This window comes from Pipistrellus hanaki (genome assembly GCF_964339955.1).
Source record: "Pipistrellus hanaki genome assembly, chromosome: 5".
In the NCBI taxonomy this organism is placed as follows: Eukaryota; Metazoa; Chordata; class Mammalia; order Chiroptera; family Vespertilionidae; genus Pipistrellus; species Pipistrellus hanaki.
Window position 1 is genome coordinate 67,570,431 of NC_140507.1, and position 24,521 is coordinate 67,594,951.

Below are 24,521 nucleotides of genomic sequence, written 5' to 3' on the forward strand. Positions count from 1 at the left end.
AGCCCTGTGATGTAGGTATTCTTAACCTTCTTTGACACAAAGAAAGCTATGAATCAGAGACTTTAAGTGATCCTATGGATGTCACACAGCAGGCAATCGGCCATCCTATGGCTTAAACCTAGCTCTGCCTGACATAAAGCTCTTTCTCTTTTCAAAACTGAAGTACAAGAAGTTAGAGCGAAACAATCAAAGACAGTGGAACAAAGCGCCCTGTAGGCAACGTATCTGGTGGGGAGAGGGCACCACAGATACAGGCCCATAAATAAGAACAAGTTTGGTATTTGCTGAGAATTGTGAAGAGCCAAGGCTGGTTTCTGCCAAAGGGCCAGGAAGGAAATGAATCTGGTCAGCTGAGCATGAGGCCACAGGTATCAAGACAGGACACACCTGGGATTAGAGATGTAGGGAAAAGTTAGTTTCAAGAGAGCCCCAGGATTCTGTGGAAGCCCAGATGAACATCAAAAATCCAGGACTCTCTTTGGCGCAGATTCAACAAGCATTGCAAAGTTCACTGTGCCCTCCATTTGGCTTTGGAAAATGTAAAAGGATAAGTTATTGACTTTATCTAGCTATCTTTATGTCCCAGGAAAGTAATGGGCTTGCTGTAGTTAGTGAAAAAAGAACAACTGGATCAGAAATGACATCTTATGTTTAAAATTCCTCCATAACATTCTCTAAACTGATTAATGAGGACTGAGCTTTGGGGTATTCCTGAAAAAAACTGATCTCTTGGCACCTACCAACTGTTTGAGATTTTTCCATCCACCATCTCCAAATAAGATTTGAAAGGGACAAGCCACCCCAAGACTGCTCTAAGATTTCTCTCTTTCAGTAAAGCCAGAGAAAGTACTAAAATAACCAACAATAACCAACCAACCAACCAACCAAACAAACAAACAAACAAAAACACGGAGAAATGCTTAATCTATAATGAAGCAAAAGATGGATGAGTTCTCATTTGCTCAAAGTGCCTTCTAAAATTTAACTCATTCTTGGGCCCTAGCCCTGGTTTATACATTGTGTTTGGAGAGATAAGAAATTTGCTGGAGCCTGGGAATTTTAAAGGGAAGATCACATCGTGAATTGTTGTGAGGTGATTACTTTAAGAAATTCCAGAAGCCACCAGGTAATAGTGAATATCAGGGCAAAGAAGGACATATTCCTAAGGGACAGAAATCACTAATCCATGTTAGGGAACTTCAAAGGGAATCTCTTTAAGGGACTAGTCACGTTGGCTGCATAGACACGGTGACTCCCACCAGGATGAATCCATATTCTTCTCCTCTCTAGACTTTTGTCAGCGAGAAATGGGTCCTGACCCACAGACTGTGAATGAAGCAGAGAACCAGGCATGTGTTTTGTCATGAGACAGTTCTAGGTTCTAATTCCAGCTCTGCCGGTTACTAACTATAACCTCAGCCAAGGTACTCAGCCTATCTGAGGTCTGGTTTCCTCCGGGGAAAAATGGGGATGAATAAATGTACCTCACAGGGTTGTGTACCTGGGAGCTCAGTAAACTTCTCCCCCTCCCCTTGGTTCAAAATTGTCCCCAGTTGAGACCCACTGATGCATATTAATAAGCCCCGCCTTCTGATAGTGTCACTTATAAAGCCTACTTATTCAGGCTGATAAGTGAAACAATGTATAAGAATTGAAAGCTCTGGGATGGGTGGAAACTAGTTGTTATAAAAAAAGTATCAGAGGTCTTTGGTATTCATATTTTCATTTGTATCTACTAATTTCAATGGTTAGCAGTGTGGATGTTTTTGGTTTTTGTTTTGTTTTTTTTATCCCCACATTCAAGAGAATGGAGATTGGAGATTTGCAATAGAGAACAAGACTTTTTCTTCTTTTTGGTTAAATAGCATTTTAAGTTATATATTGAAAGTTTAAAAAGAAGGGGAAAAGCACAAATTAAAAATTGATACATATATATATACTATTGAAAGATATAAGGTTCTTGGTTATATGGAGAAAGCAAGAAAAAAAGTCTTTTTCCCCTTCTTATTTACACTGTGGGCAGGAAAACAAGCAGCAGCATAGGCGTTATCATCATAATGTGTTTTCTGGTGACTACAGCATCTCACCGTATCTCTCAGAAAGTCTCATCTCTCTCAAAAACTGGTATAGTCCTGGCTCACTGTGCCAATGAGGAACTGCAATCAGTTTAACAGAGAACAAAACTAAAGGCTAGAAAACCAGATAGAATTATATTTCTTTTCACTTTAAATGGAAGCTGTAGAAGTAAGTGGTCTAGGGGTGACATGGGTGTGGTTCATGGTCACAAGAGCTATATTTTTTCTTTCCACTCACGTATCCCTAACATATGGCCCTCATCTAAGGGCTTGAGATGTCTCTGGTACTACAGCCATCATATCCAAGTTGCAGACTAGAAGAAGGGAAAATAGAAGGACAGTTCTTCCCACTCCCTCTGCCTTTAAAGAGCCTTCCCAGATGTTCACTCACATCTCATAGGCAAGAATGCAGTCACATGGCCACACCTCCAGAACTGCCCTGCCCCCCACACGGGAGCAGACCTAGGCCAGACTGACTACCCAGGCCACATCCTTGCTCAGCTTTCTCCCCTTTCCTATCCTATTTCCCTCTCACTCACTCAGAGGTTCTTTTCTTTTTCCTCAATAAGTCACAGTACTGAATCCCTGTCTCAGGCTCTGTGTCGAGGGAAACGAACCTAACATTTGAAACTATTCAACTAGTTTTGCTCTCATTCAAGCCACCTGCTGCCCACCTCTTCTGCTATGCCATTCCTTACATTCTATCACTTTTGTTGTGATAAACTATTAGATACTACTGGCCCAGTGCATAGATTTGTACACATTGATAGGCAATTAATTAGAAGAAATATTACTATTCACCCTTTCTCTATAATAGAAGTGTCAACCAAATTCACAGCTGACAATGACAGATCAAAACACACGCTCTGTCCACTGATCCAGGGCAACATTTATTTTTAAATTGCCAGTGCATATCATATGTACTGGTCGGTAAGTTGGTCAGATGGTTGGATGGACGTATGGTCAGTCACTTAGTCTTTTATATACTACTGTAGTATATAGATATTTATTGAAGCATTATTAGACACGTTTATTAAACTGCTATAAATTAACAGATCAAACTTCTTGTGGTCAGCATGTGGTTTCCATACACCTGAGTATGGTGAAGACCATACACCATTCTCAGGTGAAGACCATTGGCCTACATTCTGCAGTTCTGCATTGGTAGCACTCAGAATGGTATATCTACCTTATATTACTTGAGTCTCTTTGTGCAATAAACATAAGGAGAAGCTTAGCTGCTATAACTCCGTTTACTAGATTTTTGAACACTCCCACTTGCTTCTCCACAATTGATCTCAATGAAAATGAAATAACTAATGAATGGCTCAGAATTTCAAACATTCTAGGCAAATAAATAGAGTCCCTTTACTCCTTGCTTCTTGTACTGACCTTGTCTCCACAGAGACGTCACAAAAAGGCTGCCTATTTGTTGCAGGGGCACAGGATCCAGCACGGATGACTGGCATTCATGGAACAGCTTACACAAGTGCCATTTCAAGGAGGGCCTTCTGCCTTCTGCTGGAAATAGGGCCTCCACGGGAAAAACATCACTGAAGTCCTCCAATAGGTAGATGAGCCTGAATCCCTCATAGTGATAGACAGCACTTCCCATCATCACCCATGTGACCTTTCCTGGCACACCTGGCCTTTAAGTCAGGTGTTTGAGACAAGCCTTATTAATATGGAACAATCTCACTTTACCTGACTGAAAAATTAATACTGTCAATTTTAACTGACATCTCATTTTAAATTTAAAACACTGAGCAAACAGATGGAGAGCCCTTGTTTTTTAGGAAGGAAGGAAGGAAGGAAGGAAGGAAGGAAGGAAGGAAGGAAGGAAGGGAGGAAAAGAAGGAGAGAAGGAGGGACAAAGGGAGGGAGGGGGAAGTTATATATTATCTGCTTCTTCAACTACCTCTTTTCTTCCTATGGAGTGTGAAAATAACTCTCAGTGGGGGAAATGGGTGGAGAAACTATGATGAATGGTCCACTATGAAACTGGCCAGCCCAGATTTGACAGGACTTCAATAGCCCATTTTAACCTCTGCCTAGGAAGAATGTAAGCCATACCAGCTAAGGCAAACTGATCTTTTTCACTCTACATGTAACTTAAGCCAGTGGGATTTATTTATTACCAGGAATTTGTAACTTGAAGTAGAGTGCTACCAAAAACTCTAGAAAACATGGCACTTACTTAATGGTTGGGCAGCTGGAAAAGCAATGTGTTTTTAATAAATAGTGATAAGATGACTTGGATTTTTACATGGGAAACATTCAATTAGATTTCTACATTGCACCATACATAAAATCCAATTCCAAGTAGATTAAAGACTTAAGTGTGAAAGCAAAACTCCAGAACTCCAAGTAGACAATATCATGACGACTTTGGGTTTGAGACACATTTTTTTTTTAAAGCATTATCCATAAGGGGAAAATATTCATTAAACTATATTTAAACTTAGCCTGGCCAATGTGGCTCAGTGGTTGAGCATCAACCCATGAACCATGAGGTTACTGTTAGATTCCAAGTCAGGGTACATGCTTGTGTTGCAGTCTCCATTCCCCAATAGGGGGTGTGCAACTGAACAATGATTTTCTTTCGCTATTCATTTTTCTATCTCTCTCCCTCTCCCTTCCTCTCTCTGAAATAAATAAAAACATCTTTTCTTTAAAACAAAACAAAACTATTTTTAAACTATATTAAAATCGTATGTTGGTTCATAAAAAAATTAATAAAATGTAAGAACAGAGAGGTTATATTTTATAAAAGATTAGTATCCAGATATATAAAAATAGATTTTAAGAATATCTCCAATGGATTAAAAAAATAAGGCCACTGAATAGAAAAATGGGCAAAGGATTTGAATAGTGGTGAGAAAACATGTGAAATCATAGTCAATGTCAAAAATTGCAATCACAGAAATAAAAATTAAGTTCTAGCAAGATTCTATTTAATATCAAGCATAAAGTCTCATGCAGTGATTCAGGTTTTGTAAATTGGCACAACTATTCTGTAAACCAGTTCAGCATTCAGTTAAGTTAAAGACGTGAAAACTCCATTAGCCAACAATTCTATCTCTAGGTATAACAGAATACATGTCAACAATGTTCTTAGCAGCCCAAGCTGGTAATATTCATCAACAGTAGAATGGATAAATCAGTTGCAGTCTATTATACAATAGAGTATTATGAAACAATGAAAATGAAGAAAATAAAAAGAATCTCATGAACATAATAGTATGGGAAGTATTAAAACTACAGTGTAATTTTATTTTAATAAATTTCTAAAACAGGCAAAACTAAAATATGGTGTTTCCCTAATACAACAAGAAAATTATGGTCACAAAAATCAGACATGGTTACAACTGGAGAGAGAAGTAGGGTCCTGTTATCAGTAGGGATGGATACATAGAGGGTTTTCAAAGGTGCTGGCAACACTTTATTTCTTGACATGAGTGGTGGTTATATAATGTGGACACTTCAATAAACTGTGGTTTGTTTATGTGCTTTTGACCATTTATGTACATTTCTGTAATCATATCTAGAAATAACAAAGGTTAATATATTGATTGCTATTCCTGCTAACAATATGAACAATATCCATGATGAAGCACAAGCTTGGTGAATGAATGTGCACCTGTGTGCTGATACTGAAACAAATGTAAACATCTTATAAGTACCATTTACATGCCCAATGTTCTACAGTGGAATACTCTGGCTGACTTATTCCTATAGAACTTTAAGACTTGGATAAAAAATGGTGACATAGAAACTTTACTATGCATTTACTTTCCATTTCATTTACTTCTCCTCTTTATTATTTTTCTTCTTTGGTTTATTTTGCTGTGGATTTTTTAAGTTCTTGAGTTAGATATTCAGCTCAGTCTTTTTCCTCTTCTAATGGATAGATTTAAGACTCCATATTTCCTACTAAGAACTGATTTAGCTATGCCCTATAAGTATTGATGTATCATATTTTCATTTCCAGTCAGTTCAAAATATTTTCTCATTTCCATATTGACTTATGTTTAATCTGTACGATATTTAGAAAATTTCAGGACTATTTTCTACATCTTTTTGCTAGCATAATTGCACTATTATACATAATTAGAGATGTGTGTAGCACCAGACACTTAAACCCTTATAGCACTAGAAAGGCAAAGGAAAAATGTTAAACATAAGCTCCAAAGTATTATATGAGAGAGGGATTTGAAAGTGCAAATAGCACATTTGCAAAGAGCAAAGACACTATATGTAATATTAGCATAATTGCATTCTGGTAAGAGAAACATAATCTCTATTATTTTAGTCCCTTTGCAATGTACTGAGACTTTTTGTTCCATGTGTGATTAAGAAGGTATAGGATTGCCTGGCAGGATGGCTTCGTTGATTAGAGTGCATCCTGTGCACCAGGAGGGTTTCAGGTTTGATCCCTAGTCAGGGTACACATGGGAGGCAGCAAATAGATGTTTCTCTCTACTCCCACACCCCAAATCAATAGGGACATATCCTCAGGTAAAGATTTTTTAAAAAGACAAAGGTATAGGGTACAGTGTTTGATAGATATACAGAGGTCAAGTGCTTTAATTGTGTTGGTCACACCCTTAATAGTGTTTTCTGATGGTCTTAGGCTCTACAGCAGCTGTTCTCAACCTGTGAGTCGAAACCGCTAGTAGGGTTGCCTAAGACCATCGGAAAACAGAGATATTTACATTATGATTCATAACAGTAGCAAAATTACAGTTATGAAGTAGCAACAAAAATAATTTTATGGTTGGGGTCAGAGGAATTGTATTAAAGGGTTTCGGCATTAGAAAGGTCGAGAATCACTGCATTTATACCCTTAATAAGTCCCCCGAAATTCAGCTTTTCTGGGATTGTCAAATTCTCTAGAACAATGGTGTTCTAGTCTGGCAAATTTTACCTGTTAATTCCTAATCATTTTGTAAGCTCCTTGATATGACACGTTCAATATATTTTTATATATCATCCAAACTTCCTGGCTGAAAGTTTTCAAAAGCCTATTTGAACTTTGTCTTGAAAATCCTTAACAGAATTATGAGGAGCTTATAAGGACAGACACTTTTTGATGGATAATGTGCTACTATTTTCAGCCATGGGTTTATTTGTATTTTCTTTTGGCTAATAGCATTGTGTAACAACGTGGGATCATGTATAATACTACATACGGAAAGAACACGAGTTTTGGAATTGTGCCCTTATGTCCAAATCCCAGCTCTGTCCCATCAGTACTAATTGGCTTATGACAAATCATTTCACCTTTCTGGGCCTGTTTGTTCATCTGTAAAATGGGTCTAAGACTATCAGTTCACAGGTGACTTTAAGGATCAAATGGGACCACGTGGAGGTAAGCACTTAGCACCATGCCCAGCCTAGAGAAAACACCCAGGAGGGGTCTTTTATTAGTTTGGAGGCACCAACCCTTAAACCCTTACAGTACTAGAAATGCAAAGAAAAAAATGTTAAATATAAGCTCTATAGTATTATATGAAAGAGGGATTTGAAAGTGCAAATAGCACATTTGCAAATAGCAAAAATACTATGTACATGTATGATAATGTTATGCAGGGAAAAGTGCAACTCAGAGAACAATTAATAAAGAAAAATGTCACTTAAATTCTTTGTTTCATTTTTTTCTGTTTTTGAAATTCTTAAAAGAATGGAGTCCCTTTTAGAATTCATAATGCCGGGTTTGGGTCGTTTTGCATTTTATATGTGTGCAGCTGTTCCTCCACTATAAGTATGCACATCTGCTCATTAGCAATACAATATAATTTCTACTGTCTAATTATTTGCAGATGATGGATTCCTTGTACATGGTCTAAAAAAAAAGATACTCCTTCAAAATTGGTGACTTATCTAAAAAAACTAAGTTAAAAGGGTCAGCACAACAAAGTTCAGATATTAATTTGGCGAGTTCAAGTATATGAACACCACTCTTAATTGATGCCAACTTGATGAGAAACAAGGAAAATAGGATTTTTCTCTCTCCAATTAATGTTTCCCAGTAGAGAGCAGGGCAGGGGAAGAGAGCTCCCTTCTCTACTGTGCACCTGGAAAGAGGTTATGAAGCAAACCTGCTGAAGATGGAATGGACGAACCCACCCCTGATTCTCTGGGGGCCTCATGAGAACAATCCACCTAAAGTGATGCTTAGTGGGGAGAGAGAAGGGGAGATGTGGGATCAAAGGGCACTGAGTAGAAGAGAGTCCTTGGGGGTCTCTAGTTCCAACCAAGGGCTGAAGAGCCACATTAATTCCCTACTCATGGGTCTAAGGGCTACCACCAGGCTGGGTGTATGGTCCTGGGGCCCCATGAGACCTAACACCACAGGTATTGTGGTTCACTGGGTGTTCACTGTGGAAGGGGATGGGAGTATGAGAGGAAAAGAAGCACTGAGGAGTCGACTGAGGATAAAGGGTATAAACCAAGTAGAGAACGATCAGGAGTATTGAGGACATCTGCTGGGGAAGATCATAGAGGGAAAGTGGAGAAATACTGGGGTTCAAGAAGGAGCAGGACAGATAACCAGGTGCTGATGCCATGTCTCTCACCCAGGCAGGAAAAGTGCAGTCCTACACTCTGCCTGACACTGGGCTCTGTCCGACTGACTACATTCCCTCACACATCCTGACACACACTTATAGGACAGGAACTGTTTTACTGATGGGGAAAGTGAGCTCACTTAATTTTTCAATGAGAAAATCTTCTTACCTAATAAAAGAGAAACATGCAAATTAGCCACACCCACAGCCAATCAGAGTGAGTATGCAAATTAACCCAACAAAGATGGAAGTTAATTTGCATATGCAGGTGCTGAGCAGCCTGGAGGGGTGTGACGCCTGCTATGAGGGAAGGGGGCGGCAGAGGGAGCTACAGGAGCAGTGCTTTGAACAGAAGCGAGGACTTGGCGGCTCCTGGGCAGCTGGGAGTGAAGCCAGGGGAAGGAAGGCCTCTTGCACGAATATCATGCAACGGACCTCTAATATTTAATACGAAGCTTACTTTCTAGAAGATGAGATAGTTAATAAACAAGTAAGCAGACAAATCATTGTACCTGTAATAAGTGTTAGGCAGGAAGGAGAGTTCAGGGATAGAGAAACCTGGGAGTGGGGCTGAGGAAAAATACTTTCGTTCGGGTAGATCAGGGACAGAACATTTTGAGCTGAAGAAAAGGAAGGAGCTAGTCAGGCCAAGAGCCGTGGGCAGATTAATCAATAGGTGCAGGCTCCAAGGCAAGACAGTGCTTGTGTACAAAGGTCACAGTAACAGAAATGCTGTGTAAGGGCTGGGGAGGGGTAAACACATTAGCAAAGTAGGCACCAAGCAGCTAATCCTTGGTCATGCTGAACATGTAGAGAGTCTGGATTCTTGTCCCAAAGAAAATAGACAACCAGCCCTGTGCTTTAAGCAGGAAAGGGACATACTTTGTTTTGTCTGTTTAACAGGTCATTATGGAGAAAGGGTTGGGAAAGGACAAGATGGGTCAGTTATGAAGCTACTTGTAGCAGCCAGATAAGAAACAATACAACTAGGACAAAGTATCCAAGAGATGGTAGAGAGAAACAAGACTTGACAAGGCTCTGTAACTTTCCTAGGCCATACAGTGAGCACGTGGGATAACCAATTAAAGCCATATCTCCTCTAACCCCAGAGTTCATACTCTTAACTGCTTAACAGATTTCATTAAAGACATTTAATTGGGGAACATTTTAATTAAGATCTTCAGAGGAGTGACTGGGAGCTCATCAGCTTAGAGTTGAAGGCTATTTTAGTATGGATATAGTTTCATCTGTTGTAGAAAATAAAAAGGCCTAAAATAAACCAAAATAACAGTAGCTTAAAGAAGACAGTTCTTATGTAGAGTCCAGCCTGGGATGATAACTCTGGAGCCTTCCATCTTGTAATACCTCAATTACAAGTGTAAAGCCCCCATCCCAGTGGTCCACACTGTTCACCACTACCAGCACATGCAACCTGTGGGAAGGGAGGAGGAGGAAGAGTACACAACCCAGAAGTTGTGTACCATCACTTGTAGACTTAGCCGGGGAGGAAGAATTTGACACATTCTTAGCCATATGGCTTCTGGGATATTTAATTGTTATGGGGAGAAGCATAATCAGCAAAAATTCCAATACTATAGAAGTAGGGAAACTGATATGGGTTCAATGCCTAGTTTCAACCAGAAGGCCTCTCTGCAGGGAGGCCATTGCTCCTTCAGGAGTGCTCTGGAGCAGGCCCCACCTGCAGCCACAGTTCACCAGGAAGGCCTGGAGCTACTGCAAGAGGTACAAAATCCACCTGCCCAGCAGGTATGGTAGAGGCTGTAGGACACATTATGTGTGTAAGAATTTCCATTTTCCAGAGGTAGGGGGACATTGGGTTGGTTAATAAAATAAGCATTCAGTTTAAAGTGTGATTAAATTCATAGTCACATTTTAATATATTTGATTTTAAAAATGTACTAAGAGCCCACCTATATCACAGGGAGATCCATGAAAACATTTAGCAACATAGATATAAAAATAAATAGACCTGGTGAAATTGTGTTGTTGTATTGAGAATATAACAATGCCTGTCATTTGCATGGTACTTAACCATTTTCAAATTATTTTCAGATTATTTTAATTCTGATTATTTTCAGATTATTTTAATTCTGATAATGTTTATATAGCTTACATGAAGTAAGCTATATAAACATTAGTATCCCTTTTTCTGAAAACAGAGGTTTAGAATGAATAATTGTTTTGGCCAAGGTTGCAAGATTGGGAAGAGATACAGCAGGGGCCAGAAGCCAAATATAAATCTCAGGTTCTGCCACGTTGCCTGGAGACCAGAGGAGCTTGGGGACTATATGGTCAAGAATGGGCATGCCCAGTCTACCCTTAGAAGCCTGGAGGAACTTTATTTGTCCAATTAATAAAAAAGAAAGACTAGGACATATTAGCTTTAACAGTGCTATCTGAAAGCTCCGGCAAAAGTACAGGTTTTATGATAATTGGTAAATTAAAAGAAAAGTCTACCCTATACACTGGCCAAATGTATAATAATGCCATTGGGTCTGCTACTCCACACACCAGGACTCACTGCATATTGGCTGTGGAATTACAGGTGTCTGGCCCCACCTATATCTTTAGGAGCCTCCACTTCCTAAAAGTTCTCTTATGGGCTTTGCTCCCTTCAAAAGGGGAGACATGGGGACTTCCTTCTTTCCATGGAGGAGGATGGAGACTGTGAGAGCCGCCTTTAGTACTTGGAAGCAGTGAAGAACATGCAGGGTATTCTCTGTCTAATCTATGTCATGAATACCCAAATTAATAAAGCTGACTTTAATTAAGCTCTAATTTCTGCTTTTTCTTCTACAGTAGACACTTGACATTAGCAAGAATCCCACATCTGCAAATATTCAGGAAGACTGCTTTTCCCACAAAATGAAGTAAATTATAACTAAAACATTTAAGTGGCCCCTTTAAATCCCTAATGATTTTATAAACAAGGTACTAAAGTCTTTCAACATGCTAATTAAAACACATTTCTCTTGAGTCATAGTTCTGTGGAGAATTGCGTGTTTCCTGGGTTCAGCTTCACATCAACTAAAGAATTGAGAGGCTGTGGTCAGAGTGTCAAGTTCACATACAGCCCAGCTATCTCCTGCTACATTCCCATATATATGCCCATCATTCAGGAAGTGAGCTTCCAGGGAGCCCTGATGTCCTAAAACATACTTCACCTGTAATTTTTCTGAGGTAAGAATTTGAAGCTCACTTCCTGAATGATGGGCATATATGTGGGAATGTAGCAGGAGATAGCTGGGCTGCACATGAACTTGACACTGACCACAGCCTCTCAATTCTCTACTTGATGTCCCATGGTGACTCTTGCCATGTTTCCCAGTGAAAAGTGGCACAGAAAAGAAAAGCATTTCTTTGAGCAGATGAGGTAAATAGAGACATTTAAGACTGAGTGCTCTGACTCAGAAAATGGACATTTCGGAGGCAACAAGTGGCATGCTGGATTTGGTGGAGACTCTGGTCTGTGAAGCAATAGGTTCTTTTCCAGAAACAAGAGTGGACTCCTAAAACTGCCTACGGAATGTTCTTGCCTTTACCAGAATTGCTTGTCACCAGAAAGACAAAACTTGAGTAAAAGTGGAGACGGCACTGACCTCTGATTTATAGAGCCAAATGAACATTGTTAGCTAATACCCTGCTTCCCCGAAAATAAGACAGTGTCTTATATTAATTTTTGCTCCCAAAGATGCGCTAGGTCTTATTTTCAGGGGATGTCTTATTTTTCCATGAAGAAGAATACGGTACACATTTATTGTTAAATGAAAATAAAGGAAATTTATTACCTGTATATGATATGGTAGTATGGTAGTTGTCAACACAAACCAGACAAACTGGGAATTCTACAGTATCAAGAAGTTACTCATTTATTCCATGACAATCATGTCATCATCTTCTGGAACATCATCATAACAATCCAATTCCTGAATTTCCTGGTGAATTTCTTGTGACTCCATTTCTTTTAGAATCAGTGGACCAAATCTCTCATGTTTAGCCTAGGGGCGCCTTATTTTCGGGGGATGCCCTATATTTCACTCAGAAGGAAACCTGTAAGTAGGTCTTATTTTCGGCGGATGTCTTATTTTCGGGGAAACACAGTAGTTACTGAATATAATGAGCACAATGAATAGGGGGATTATTCAGGATTTTTTTTTTTTATTTGCAAGTAGTAGAAACCCAACAAACTAGCTTCAGTAAAAAAAGAGGAAAGAGGAGGATATGTATTAACCCTCACTTCTTGTAATGCTACAAGGAGAACTCTCAGAATTGAAGGAAGAATTGTAGGAGCATGAAGTCTCAGGGCTCCAAGTCTCCTGAAGGTTTCTCTTCCCAACTCTCACTTCTCAGTGTCTCAGCTCATCTTTCTCCCTTGCTTATCCTGTGAACAGACTCTTTCCATGCTCAGTGCACCATCACTTCGGTACCCCAATAAAGTGAGAACACTAGTTTCTCTCATCAACAGTCATAGGGAAGAACTCCAATTGGTCCTGCTTGGGTTACATGACTATTTTTTGGATCAAACATTGTTGACAACAGGAAAAGATACTGTGATCGACCAGACCTGGGTCATGTGATCACTCATTGGTCTTTTTTTCCAGAAGGTTCCTGGGAAACTTTGCAAGGCAGAGAACTATTGTTACCATAGCCCATCACTTTGAACTATCCAAAAAGGTAATTCTAATAATAATGTGGGAAGATCAGATATCTTGTGTTTACTATGAGTGAGTGTGACTGTGTATATTGCATTAAGCAGTATTCTATAATAAATATGATCAAATGTTTGAAAGGGCAGAGAAACTCTGTTCCTAGGTGTGCAATTTGTCCAAATATCAGTATAAAAATGTCACTCAACAATCCCATGGTCCTTAAACCCCAATCCCATGGTCCTTAAACCCCAATTTCATCTTTTGGCTTATAGAACTAAAGCTAAAGTTTAACCAAATGACCTCTAAAGTCTTTTCCAGTTAGGATAAAAATACCCCAAGAATAGTACACCAACCAATATGGCATACTATTAGTATTATGAGCTATATTATATTTCCCTAGTACCCACAAATCATAATTTTAAACCCTAACCTCCAGTACCTCAAAACATAACCATATTGAGAGATAGTCATTAAAGATTAAGACTAAATGAGGCCAGCCCAGCTGAGTGGCTCAGTGGTTGAGTGTTAACCTAAGAACTAAGAGGTCATGGTTTAATTCCCAGTCAGGGCACATGCCCGGATTGTGGGCTTGATCCCCAGTGTGGGCCATGCAGGAGGCAGCCAATCAATGATTCTCTCTCATTGTTGGTGTTTCTATCTCTCTCTCCCTCTCCCTCCCTCTCTGAAATCAATAATAAATAAAAATAAAAGATTAAATGAGGTCATTTGGGTGGGCCCTAATTAAATCTGAGTGATACTGTTATAGTAAGAGAAGATTAGAATAGAGATGCACACAGAGAAGACAGTGTGAAGATAAAGAGAAAAGACAGGCAGGGTAAAACCAACCCTGTCAACACCTTCATCTCTGACTTCCAGCCTTCAGAACTGTGAGAAAAGTTTCTGTTGGTTAAGCCACCCAGACTTAGATACTCTGTTATTGCATCCCTAACAAATCAGATAGTAAACAAATGATTTCAAAAAGGGCTAAGGCACAACTGAAATAAATTTAATATGTGGGCCAAAACCGGTTTGGCTCAATGGATAGAGCGTCGGCTTGGGGACTGAAGGGTCCCGGGTTCGATTCCGGTCAAGGGCACGTACCGTGGTTGCGGGCATATCCTCTGTAGGGGGTGTGCAAAGGCAGCTGATCGATGACTCTCTCTCATAGATGTTTCTAACTATCTATCTCTCTCCCTTCCTCTCTGTACAAAGTCAATAAAATATATTTTTTAAAAAATTAATATGTGGGGTGGAAGACCAAGAGGTTCTTTTAAAATTCTTTTCTAAAGTAGAATTCCCCCATGAGATCAGGGGCCAGTATTAGTGACCTAATTATCTGAGGTAAAAATATGATAAAATTGGTAAGAAGTTAAGAGAAATAAGGAGAGAAAAGTGGATAACAGACTTCACTCTTTTCAAAATTTTACCAGGGCTAAACATAAGGTGATTCTTTCAGATAATGGCATTATGGTTGGCCTGGCCAAAGGGTGCATACCCAACCTCAGGGACCTGTTGAAGCCTGTTTCCTACATGACTTCAGGTTTACTGGGCTCCTGGTTTGTGTCTCCATTGAGAATTTTGGAGTTCTCAGCATCCAGCCCTGACCCTTGTCATTGAGAGGCAAATGGCTGAATGGCTGCTCCTAGCAATCACCTTTAAGAGCTCATCAGGCACAGCTGCCACTGAGCCAAGCCTGTCTCACTTGATATGAAGGGAGGCTGGTAGTCCACATTGGGCTGACACCTGAACCTTCTGATTATAGTATTCTTGCTCTACCAGTCCTCTACTGTCCCTGGCCCCTACATCATTGCTCTCCCACCAGGGACTCATTCCCCCATGTCTAACCACACTTTACTGAAATGGAAAACTGGTTCTTGGCCTCCTTCCTAGGCTTTCACCCACCCTGGTGGGTTTGCCTTACCCTGGTTCATTTATCAATTTGTTACTTTTGTCTTAGCTCTGACCTTCACCCTTTGGCAAATCACACTGACATTGGGAAGTTCTCAGAATCAGGACCCACCAGTCTCTGCTGCTGAATCGCATTAAGGTTCCAGCACAAAGCACAGTGAGAATGTGGAAAAAGACATCCATTCACCAGGAAACTGCCGACACAGCATACATGTTACACAAAAACTTGACACTAAAGGGAAGTATTTTTGATAAATACACTGATTGCTAAATGAACAGGGTTTGTGAAAATCATATAGTACTTTTCAGCTCATAAGCCTCATAATATCAGATCATCCCATGGGCAAAGCAGTGATCATAATGCTGTTAGGATGAGATCTGGAAATGGCTCCATTATTGAATATTACAATAATATTTGCCAACATTGGATTTTTGCTTGTGTGTATATTCAAATAAAATTTCTGGCCACCATTGTTTATAACACAAATATATTAATGTCTCCATATAACAAATTTCACAGAAGAAAAATGAAATATTTAAATAATGAGAGCATTGTGGAGCTACTGAATACTGTATTTTACCTTTATGTTCTTTTTTCTTTCTTTCTTTCTTTTTTTATCACCCACAGACATTAAAAAACACATAGCCAATAATGTCAAAAGACAAGAAAGGCTACATTCAGGAAAATAAAGGAACCATAAATCAGAAAACTTTGGAGCTGCTAAAAGACACTTTAATTTTGTAGACAAAAGACTGCATTAAGGAGGAATAATGCAATAATAAAGGTGAACGAACCTCTATTGTCTGGCATCTTTCTCTGTGGGAATTTTCCCACCCCTGACAGCTGTAAAGGGGGGAGGGGCACCGACTGTGGCTGCGCCTTTATTCTCTCACCCTTTTTCTCCCCAGCCCCTCCTCTTCTCCGTCAATAAATGTCTGCAATCATATTCTTGAGCTCCTGTGTGATTTCAAGGTTCATCTCTTCCATGCAGCTCAAACACTAATTATCCCAGCTGTAATTAGTAAGATAATTAAATACTGGCTCACTCATCTACCTTGGGTCGGGTCATGATTCTCCCAGAAGACCTTGAGTAGCTCCTCAAAGCTGATGCGCTCTGGCTGGTACACCACCCGGACCACTTCGGCATGCCCAGTTTTTCCTTGAAAGAAACAGAATGTACAACCAAAATTCACTGACAGCATCAATTTATTACAAGTTATTTATTAAAAAACAACAACCTCTACACCAAGGCTAACATCCTTCCCTCTGAAGGAAGGGTGGGAGCATAATTGTGCTTTAGCTGAGGTTTTGTTCTAAGTCTCTGTCACTGGTTATTTTCCCCTAAAAGCATACAGTTGTCATTTATCAACCTTCCTGACAATGCTGAATTCTCCACTGTGCTCTATCTTTTTTTAGATTTCACAAGAAAACAAGCTTGAGTTTTCATTTTTCCAATTTCACCCTCATGAAACCTTATGGATCCCCTCTGACATAGTGCTTGAGATTTGAAACCCTGCAAAGGGGAATGAGTTGATTTATTTTTATCATCATGCCTTGCTGTATGCAGTAAGCTCAACTGCAATTCAGAGAGAGATGGTGCCGAATAGAGAAACTTGTAAAATGCAGACCTATAACTTGTTCATGTTAGATAAATTCATTAACAGAGGAACATTTGCTGAGCTGTTAACACTGAGGCAAGGTCAGGTTCAGATACCCAGTGGGGCAGGAAGTGCTTTCTCAGCCCACTTTGTCTATGTGGTAAACAACTACTGTAGCAAATGTCTGTCTCCAGCACCTGCGGCCATTCTCAAAAGTGGTCTCCAAGATTCTGTGGATCCATGAAAAGGATATTTGCAATATCACTTACACCTATAAAATTCATACCCTTCCTTATTTTACAGTGTTAGGATATCCTATATAATAAAAGCTTAATATGCTAAGTGTCTAGTTGTCTGATTGGCTGTTCAACCAATAAAAGTATAATATGCTAGTGATATGCTAAGGCCGCTCAACCACTCACTATGTCATGCACTGACCACTAGAGGGAAGATGCTCCGATTGGTAGGTTAGTTTACTGCTGGGGTCCAGCCAATTGGGACTGAGCGAGATGGGCCAGACACACCCTGGAGCCTCCCATGGTCCCTTCCTGGCCCTGATCATGCACCGGTGGGGGTCCCTTGGCATGGTGTTCCTTGGCCTGGACTGTGCCCTCTCCCAATCCAGGACCCTCGGGGGATGTCAGAGAGTTGGTTTTGGCCCCATCCCACAGGCCAGGCCATGGGCCCCCACTGGTGTACAAATTTGTGCATCAGGCCTCTAGTAGTAAATAATAGAGTTGTCCATATAAACATCATCTACATATTTAACTCTGTTGTCCATCTCTCTTCAACCCTTTCATGTGTAGTTAGACATTTAGCCTCGCCTAAAGAGCTATCTGACCTTTGCATAAGCCTCTAGGTCATGGCAATCTATTTCTCTGGTAGAAGTGTTCTTCTTTAGGGTGGAGCTCCCATACCAGCAGTCTTAAGATGGAGACTGGGAATCTTAAGATTGAGCAGCTCCTCAAATCTTAGGATAAGGTTGGCTATATCCAACAATGTTAAGGTGAGGGCTAAAGACCATATAACTGAGGGTGGGATAACACAGACTGAGTTCCATTCTATTATCTATCTATCTATCTATCTATCTATCTATCTATCTATCTATCTATCATGCCTATGTAATGAAGCCCCAATAATAACTCTGGACACCAAAGCTTTCACCAGTTTCCTGGTTGGCCATACTCTCTGCATATGGTCATACATGGATGCCAGGAAGTAACACATGGGCAAGTAAAACCCTGACTGCATGTGACAGGACACAGAGGCTTCTGCTCTATGCATCTCTTACTTTGGTTGATTTGCCCAAAATAATCTGTAACTGAGAATAACAGCTCTCAGTGAGTCCTAACTCATTATCAAACCTCACTTGTTCCAGGAATCCCTTGAACTTACACCTCAATTTGTAACCCTGTTTTCATATTTGTTGGTAGTCCCACCTTCATTCTCACAACCATCTTATGTGTAAGCAGGGAAGGTAAAGCTCCCCATTCTACAAATACAAACACTGGAGACGTATAAGTTAGATTTGCACTATGTCAAATATCTAGTGAATTTCTGAACCATAATCTGAAAAAATACCTCTGAATTTTTCCAGGATTCTGTCTAACATATAAAAGCAAAGAGATCAAAGTGAACATAAATCCAGAAAAAAAAATCTATTCATTGTATTTTATCTTCTTTCAAATTTAAATTTGTTTGATTGTAGAGGCAATAGTTTTCAAACAGTATGAATCTTTGAAAATGTGGAGAAGTATAAAAAAGAAAATGAAAATTATCTATACTCCTCTCCTATAAGTACTATCAATATTTTTTACTCATCTCTTTCTGGATATGTACCAGATTTATTTTTAATAAATTTAATTATTAGTGAGTTAAAAGTCATGTTTATTATTTTAATTTTTTATTTTTCTAATTTTTATAATGCGTTTTATATTGAGTTATTAATATTTTATTAATTGATCAGTCTATATAATTTTAATTCAAATACTATAGTAATGTCAGTTAAGCATCTAGACAGATTTTATGCTAACAGATATGAAAAGAAAAATGAGGAAATTATAGGAAGATGATACATTAATTATAATAATCATGTTATTGTAAAACCACTTTTTATCTACTTTAAAATATTACTATTTTGCATTTTGAAATGTTTAAAGAAATGATTTAACTACATAAGAAGTAAAACTCTAAGAATATTAAAAATGGCAACAATATGTTACCAATATGACAAATATATTTCATAAGAAAGGCATATAAACCACACTAGAAATAGGTAAAAGATGTAATCACACATAGAAAGATATAAACGTAAATCAAGACTAAATCATACTCACCACTTTTAGTGATAAAAGGAAATAAACACATATTGCAACATTAAGATACCATCTCTTACTTATTACATTTTGTAAAAAACTGCTGAAAAGTGCCCTTACAGCTCTAGAACTGGCACCCTCCCTTGGCTGGTGCCGTGACTACACTCTTGTGAAACCCCGTTGGCATATGCAGAAAAAGTCACACAGATTAAGATTAATTCACCCTAAGTGGTCCAGGAAATAGATCTCAAAGCTATAACTCCAAACAATAGAAAAGAGACATGCACACACAGAAAATTCACTCCATCATCATTACGATGGTGGAGTATTATAAGTAACCCATAAGTCAAACAAACAAACAAAAAGAAGCAAATTATGGTAGAGCCACAGGATGAAATATCATGTAACCATTAGAATACAATGTCCAAACCCTAGTAAAAGCTGTTACTTCTTACTGAATGCTGATAAAATGGCAGGCACTTTCCCTACTTGATATTCTTTCATGCTTACAACAAATTTTTCTTTTGTGGAAAATACATCCTATATAATAAAAGCCTAATATGCAAATTGACCATCACTCCAACACACAAGAGGGCCACCCCCATGTGGACATAAGATAGCCACCACAAGATGGCCTCCAGCAGGGGAGGGCAGTTGTGGATGATCAGGCCAGCAGGGAAGGGCAATTAGGGGTGACCGGGCTGGCAGAGGAGGGAAGTTGGAGGTGACCAGGCCTGCAGGAGAGGACAGTTGGGGTACCCGGGCCTGCAGGGGAGAGCAGTTGGGGGGAATCAGGCTTGCAGGGGAGGACAGTAAGGGGGGACCAGGACAGAGGAGAGGGTAGTTAGGGGCGACCAGGCCTGCAAGGGAGGGCAGTTAGGGGTGACCAGGCCAGCAGGAGAGGGCAGTTAGGGGCATCCAGGCTGGCAAGAGAGTGTAGTTAGGGGTGACCAGGCCAGTAGGGGAGGGCAGATAGGGGCAACCAGGTTGGCAAGGGAGGGCAGTTAGGGGTGACCAGGCAGCAGGGGAGGGCAGTTAGGGGCAGCCAAGCCAACAGGGGAGCAGTTAGGCATTGATCAGGCTGGCAAGGGAATGGTTAGGGGGTGATCAGGCTGGCAGGCAGAAGCGGTTAGGTGCAATCAGGCAGGCAGGCAGGCAAGTGGCTGGGAGCCATCAGTCCTAGATCATGAGAGGGATCCCAGATTGGTGAGGATGCAGGCTGGGCAGAGAGAAACCCCCTATCCCCCGTGCAAGAATTTTGTGTACCAGGCCTCTAGTATAACATAAAATTTACCATTTAAGCATATTTAAGTGTACTACTAAGTGCAATCACTTGCTGTGCTTCCATCACCACCATCCATCTCCAGAACATACTCCCTTTTTCCTCCCTCCACTCAGCCCCAGGCAATCATCATTCTACTTCTGTCTCTTTAATTCAACTACCCTTAGTAATTGATATAAATGGAATCATATAGTATTTTTGTTTGTGACTGGCTTATTTCACTTAGCATAATGTCCTCAAGATTCATCCATGTTGAAACATGTGTCAGAATTTCCTTTCTTTTTAAGGCTAAATAATATTCCATTGCATGTATACACCATAGTTAGTTTATCCATCCATCTCTCCAAGGTCACTGGGTTGCTTCCACCTTTTGACTATGGTGAATAATGCTGCTATAAATATAGCCATACAGATATTGCACACAACTTGACCAAAGAGATGTGCTCCCATTTTACGTATAAGGAAACAACGGCCTCTCCACAAGCTTTTTCACACAATGTCTCGTAGCCAGTAAGTGACAGGATCCAGCAAATATCCAACCAGGATTTAATGGGAGGTGAGGATTAGGCTCAGGCTCATTGTATGACTCTGAGGTGAGAAGTCACAGTTGTGTGGTAAATTGACATCCAGGCTGGCAAGACTTTTCCAAGATTAGGTTCTTCTTTTGTGTGTGGCAGCAATAAGGGGTCAGGAAAGATTTCCACTCACCAGTGAACACTTTCAGACATAATCTGAGCACTGACATTATTTTTGGAAAGGTTTTGAAAAAACTTGGTTGTTTAAAAGAAACTATTACCATTAAAATTCAAGATCCACCTGAATTAACAAACAAAGTGTGGAGAAGCCTTCTTCAAACTCACCTTTAAGTTTCTTTACTTTATTTCTCCGAAGTACAAGAGCTGGTGTAAAAATACACAGTGCAAATGATCAAAAGGATTAAGGGGCCAGAAACCACTGACACAGTGTCCACGCCTCCCAGAACTTACCAATGTGCCAGGCTAATTTGATTCCTGGAACCAATCTGCAAATACTTTCTGGTGCTTCCAAAAATAAAAGGCTATATCTTAAAAAATACTTCTAGCTGTTTCTTCACATAACTTTGTGCAAACAGCCTAAGAGATGTGATGTGCAAACAATGCTTATTAACAACTCACAGCACATTAGTGCTTTTACGTTGTTGTTCAAAATATCTTGAAGAAAAAAAAACAAATAGAAAGGATGAACATCCTCCCTGGTCATTTCTCTGTGTGGCCTCACGGATGGATATGAGCAGTCATTCCTTACAAGACAAAACATCCCGCAAGAGACATAGTGGCATGTTCTGGGGTCAGAAAAGTTGGACAGTCTAGAGTCCGTGGGAGCTTTTCAGGAGCCAAATCATCTATAGTAGCCAGGTGTTTTTAAACAGCTCTCCAAGATAAATAAGCTAAGTTTTAAAAGCCCTATGTCATAGCTCTCCATCCCATGGGGGAAATGTTATCTTCAACTCTTCCAGATTAGCATGATTAATGTTTGCTACATCGGGCAGGTGAGGAGAGAAGAGAGAGCAGGCAGGTGGCCTACTCAGTAGGCCTGGGCACATGATCTGACATTAATAAATACACACAGATTGGAGGAATTTTTGTACTGGATTTTTTGGCCACTGACTTCCCTTCACCTGGATGAGTGGCCATACTGACCCCAGCCCTGCTCACCTGCCTGTGGACCAGTCCCCGAAATGGAATCATACTTACACGCTCTGCTCTGTTTCTGTCCCTAACCATTGAATTCTATGCAAACCTCACCTCATGTCTTACTATGGACACAGTTGTTACCCAGACGAAGATATCAGATACCATTGATGAAACCTTAACACTTTACTGTATGGGTCAACACTATGTTTTACTTATTAATTTATTAATATTTACTGAGTGCCTACTAAATTCCAGGCATTGTGCTATGTGCTGGGGATCCAATGGTAACGACTGTTAATATAGTGACAACAAAGAACACTTGCAGTCTGGGTCCAGGTAAGGAACTGCTCTCTAAAAGAAAAAGATCTGATCTATTCTATTTTTAAAATATATTTTATTGATTTCATAGAGGAAAAGAGAGTGAGAGACAGAAACATCAGTAATGAAAGATAATCATTGATCGGCTGCCTCCTGCATGTCCCACACTGGGATCAAGTCTGCAATTGGGCAAGTGCCCTGACCAGGAATCGACCTCGACCTCCTGCTTCACAGGTTGCTGATGCTCAACCACAGAACCATGCCTGCTGGACCTGATCTATTTTATTGATCCTACAGGCAAGATGGTGGGTAGAAGTGAGGTATAGTTATTTTTTTCCCCATTAAATAATAATTATTCTTTAACTCCCCTCAACTTTCTCAGCCAACAAGGCCCATCCAAACTGTTAAACCAGATCAAAGAGCACACAAAAGAGCCAGATGTGTGAAAGAAGAGGCAGAGTGGGGGATGACTAATACTGCCCCTTTTCCATACGAGATTGAAAACACTGCTTTCCTCTTGCTAATTAACTACAAAGAGGTAAGATGTCAGCTCAGTTTCAACTCCTGCTCCTGCAGGTAGAAAATGTGATTTCCAACAATGTACTTATTATATAAAAAAAAAAGTCCTAATACATCAAAATTGGATGCCCTGTGGAGTTCATTATAGGATTTGAGGAGTGTCTATACTGTCACTTTATCTTGGCTTTTTTTCTTTTGCCTCATCAGTCACTTAAAATGTCCAAAGAGAAATGTAAGCTTTAAAAAGCTTCCTATTGATTGAAAAATAGAACAAATACTGTTAGGGTGATTGTAATTTTTTTTTTTTGTCCACCATGGGAGACATGGTGGGGAATTTATAATCCTCTGGCATGTATTTATTACAGATACATCCTTCTGAGATTATTCTCTCCGAGGGGTAACAGCAACATAGTTGAGGACTTGATCAAGAAAATTGCTCAAGAAAACAATAAATGACAACCATTAATTCTTCATGCTACTAGGTATAGTTATCTTCTTACTGCTACAAAGCTAACTAATAGGGAACTAGTCTAGGAGTGAGTAGCTTACTAGTTTCTGTATCTAATCTGCTGATTTTAGAGGCAGGCCCACACATGCTTTGAGCTGATTATTTTTCAGAATATGAAGTGTATGAAAAGTTCTAAGTGGTTGGGCTGATCAATGCCTATTTCCTAGACCAGCACCAGCTCCCACATGACCACGAGATAGGCAGGAATTATGAGATATTGTATTAACCTGCTAAATCGAGAATCACGGTACCCTTGAAGCAGAGAGATCAAATATAGTTTTATTAAATGGCCTGATTTAAATGTAAAAGGGCATTGCACACTAAGAAACTAGGACTCCATGATGCTGTTAAATTATACCATCAAGTAAAAAATGAGTCTTGCTTGTACCTTGTTATTAGTGGGCAGCACAGGATTGGTTCCCAACCCTATGCCTTAGGCTTAGAGTAACATGAAACTTTAAAAAATACTCCCATCTTTGACTTTGCCCACACTGGGGTCCTAATACTGGAGACCTAGGGTCAGTCCTGGGCATATTCTCCTCACAAAGCCCTAAGGATGCTTTTGATACAAAGTTGGGAACAGAAGCCATGAAATTAAGCATTTGATAAGTGCAACTATACCAAGGAAGATAAACCAGACAAGATTTTTTTAAATCAAGTCTCAGGATTGTAAGGGACTCAAAAGATCAACTAGCCAAATGACACATTGTTTCATACCATTGCAACACCCAGATGAACATCTCGAGTGGTGGGACACACATGACTTCACAAAGTCATCCATGCCATTGTGGGGTTGCCCTAACCACTGGAACGCTGCATCTTTACTGAGGCAAATCTACCTTCTTCTTGTCCAGGCTGTGCCTTTGGGGATCTACTCACTTCACAATGACTCCCAAGAAGGCTAAAGGTATCGAGTTTCATGGGCCAGATAAAGGGCTCTGACTTTGGATGAGAAGAGCTATATCTGAGGGCAAAATCTTCCATACAAGCCGCTTATCTTCTCTTAGTCACAGTTTCTCATCTGTAAAATGGAGATATGAACATCTGTCCTATCAATCTTAGAGTATGGAGGAGAGCACTAAATA

The 24,521-nt window shown here is 39.9% G+C and overlaps 1 protein-coding gene across 6 annotated transcripts in view; it reads right to left on the bottom strand.

Annotated features, from left to right (window-relative positions):
* MSRA (methionine sulfoxide reductase A) overlaps nucleotides 1–24,521 on the bottom strand; it is a 389,871-nt gene that overhangs the window by 148,163 nt on the left and 217,187 nt on the right. For all 6 annotated transcript variants that reach the window (XM_084886494.1, XM_084886493.1, XM_084886495.1 and 3 more), the window contains one exon: nucleotides 16,278–16,382. In XM_084886494.1, the coding sequence (XP_084742620.1) occupies nucleotides 16,278–16,382 (105 nt within the window). The remainder of the gene's footprint in view (nucleotides 1–16,277; nucleotides 16,383–24,521) is intronic.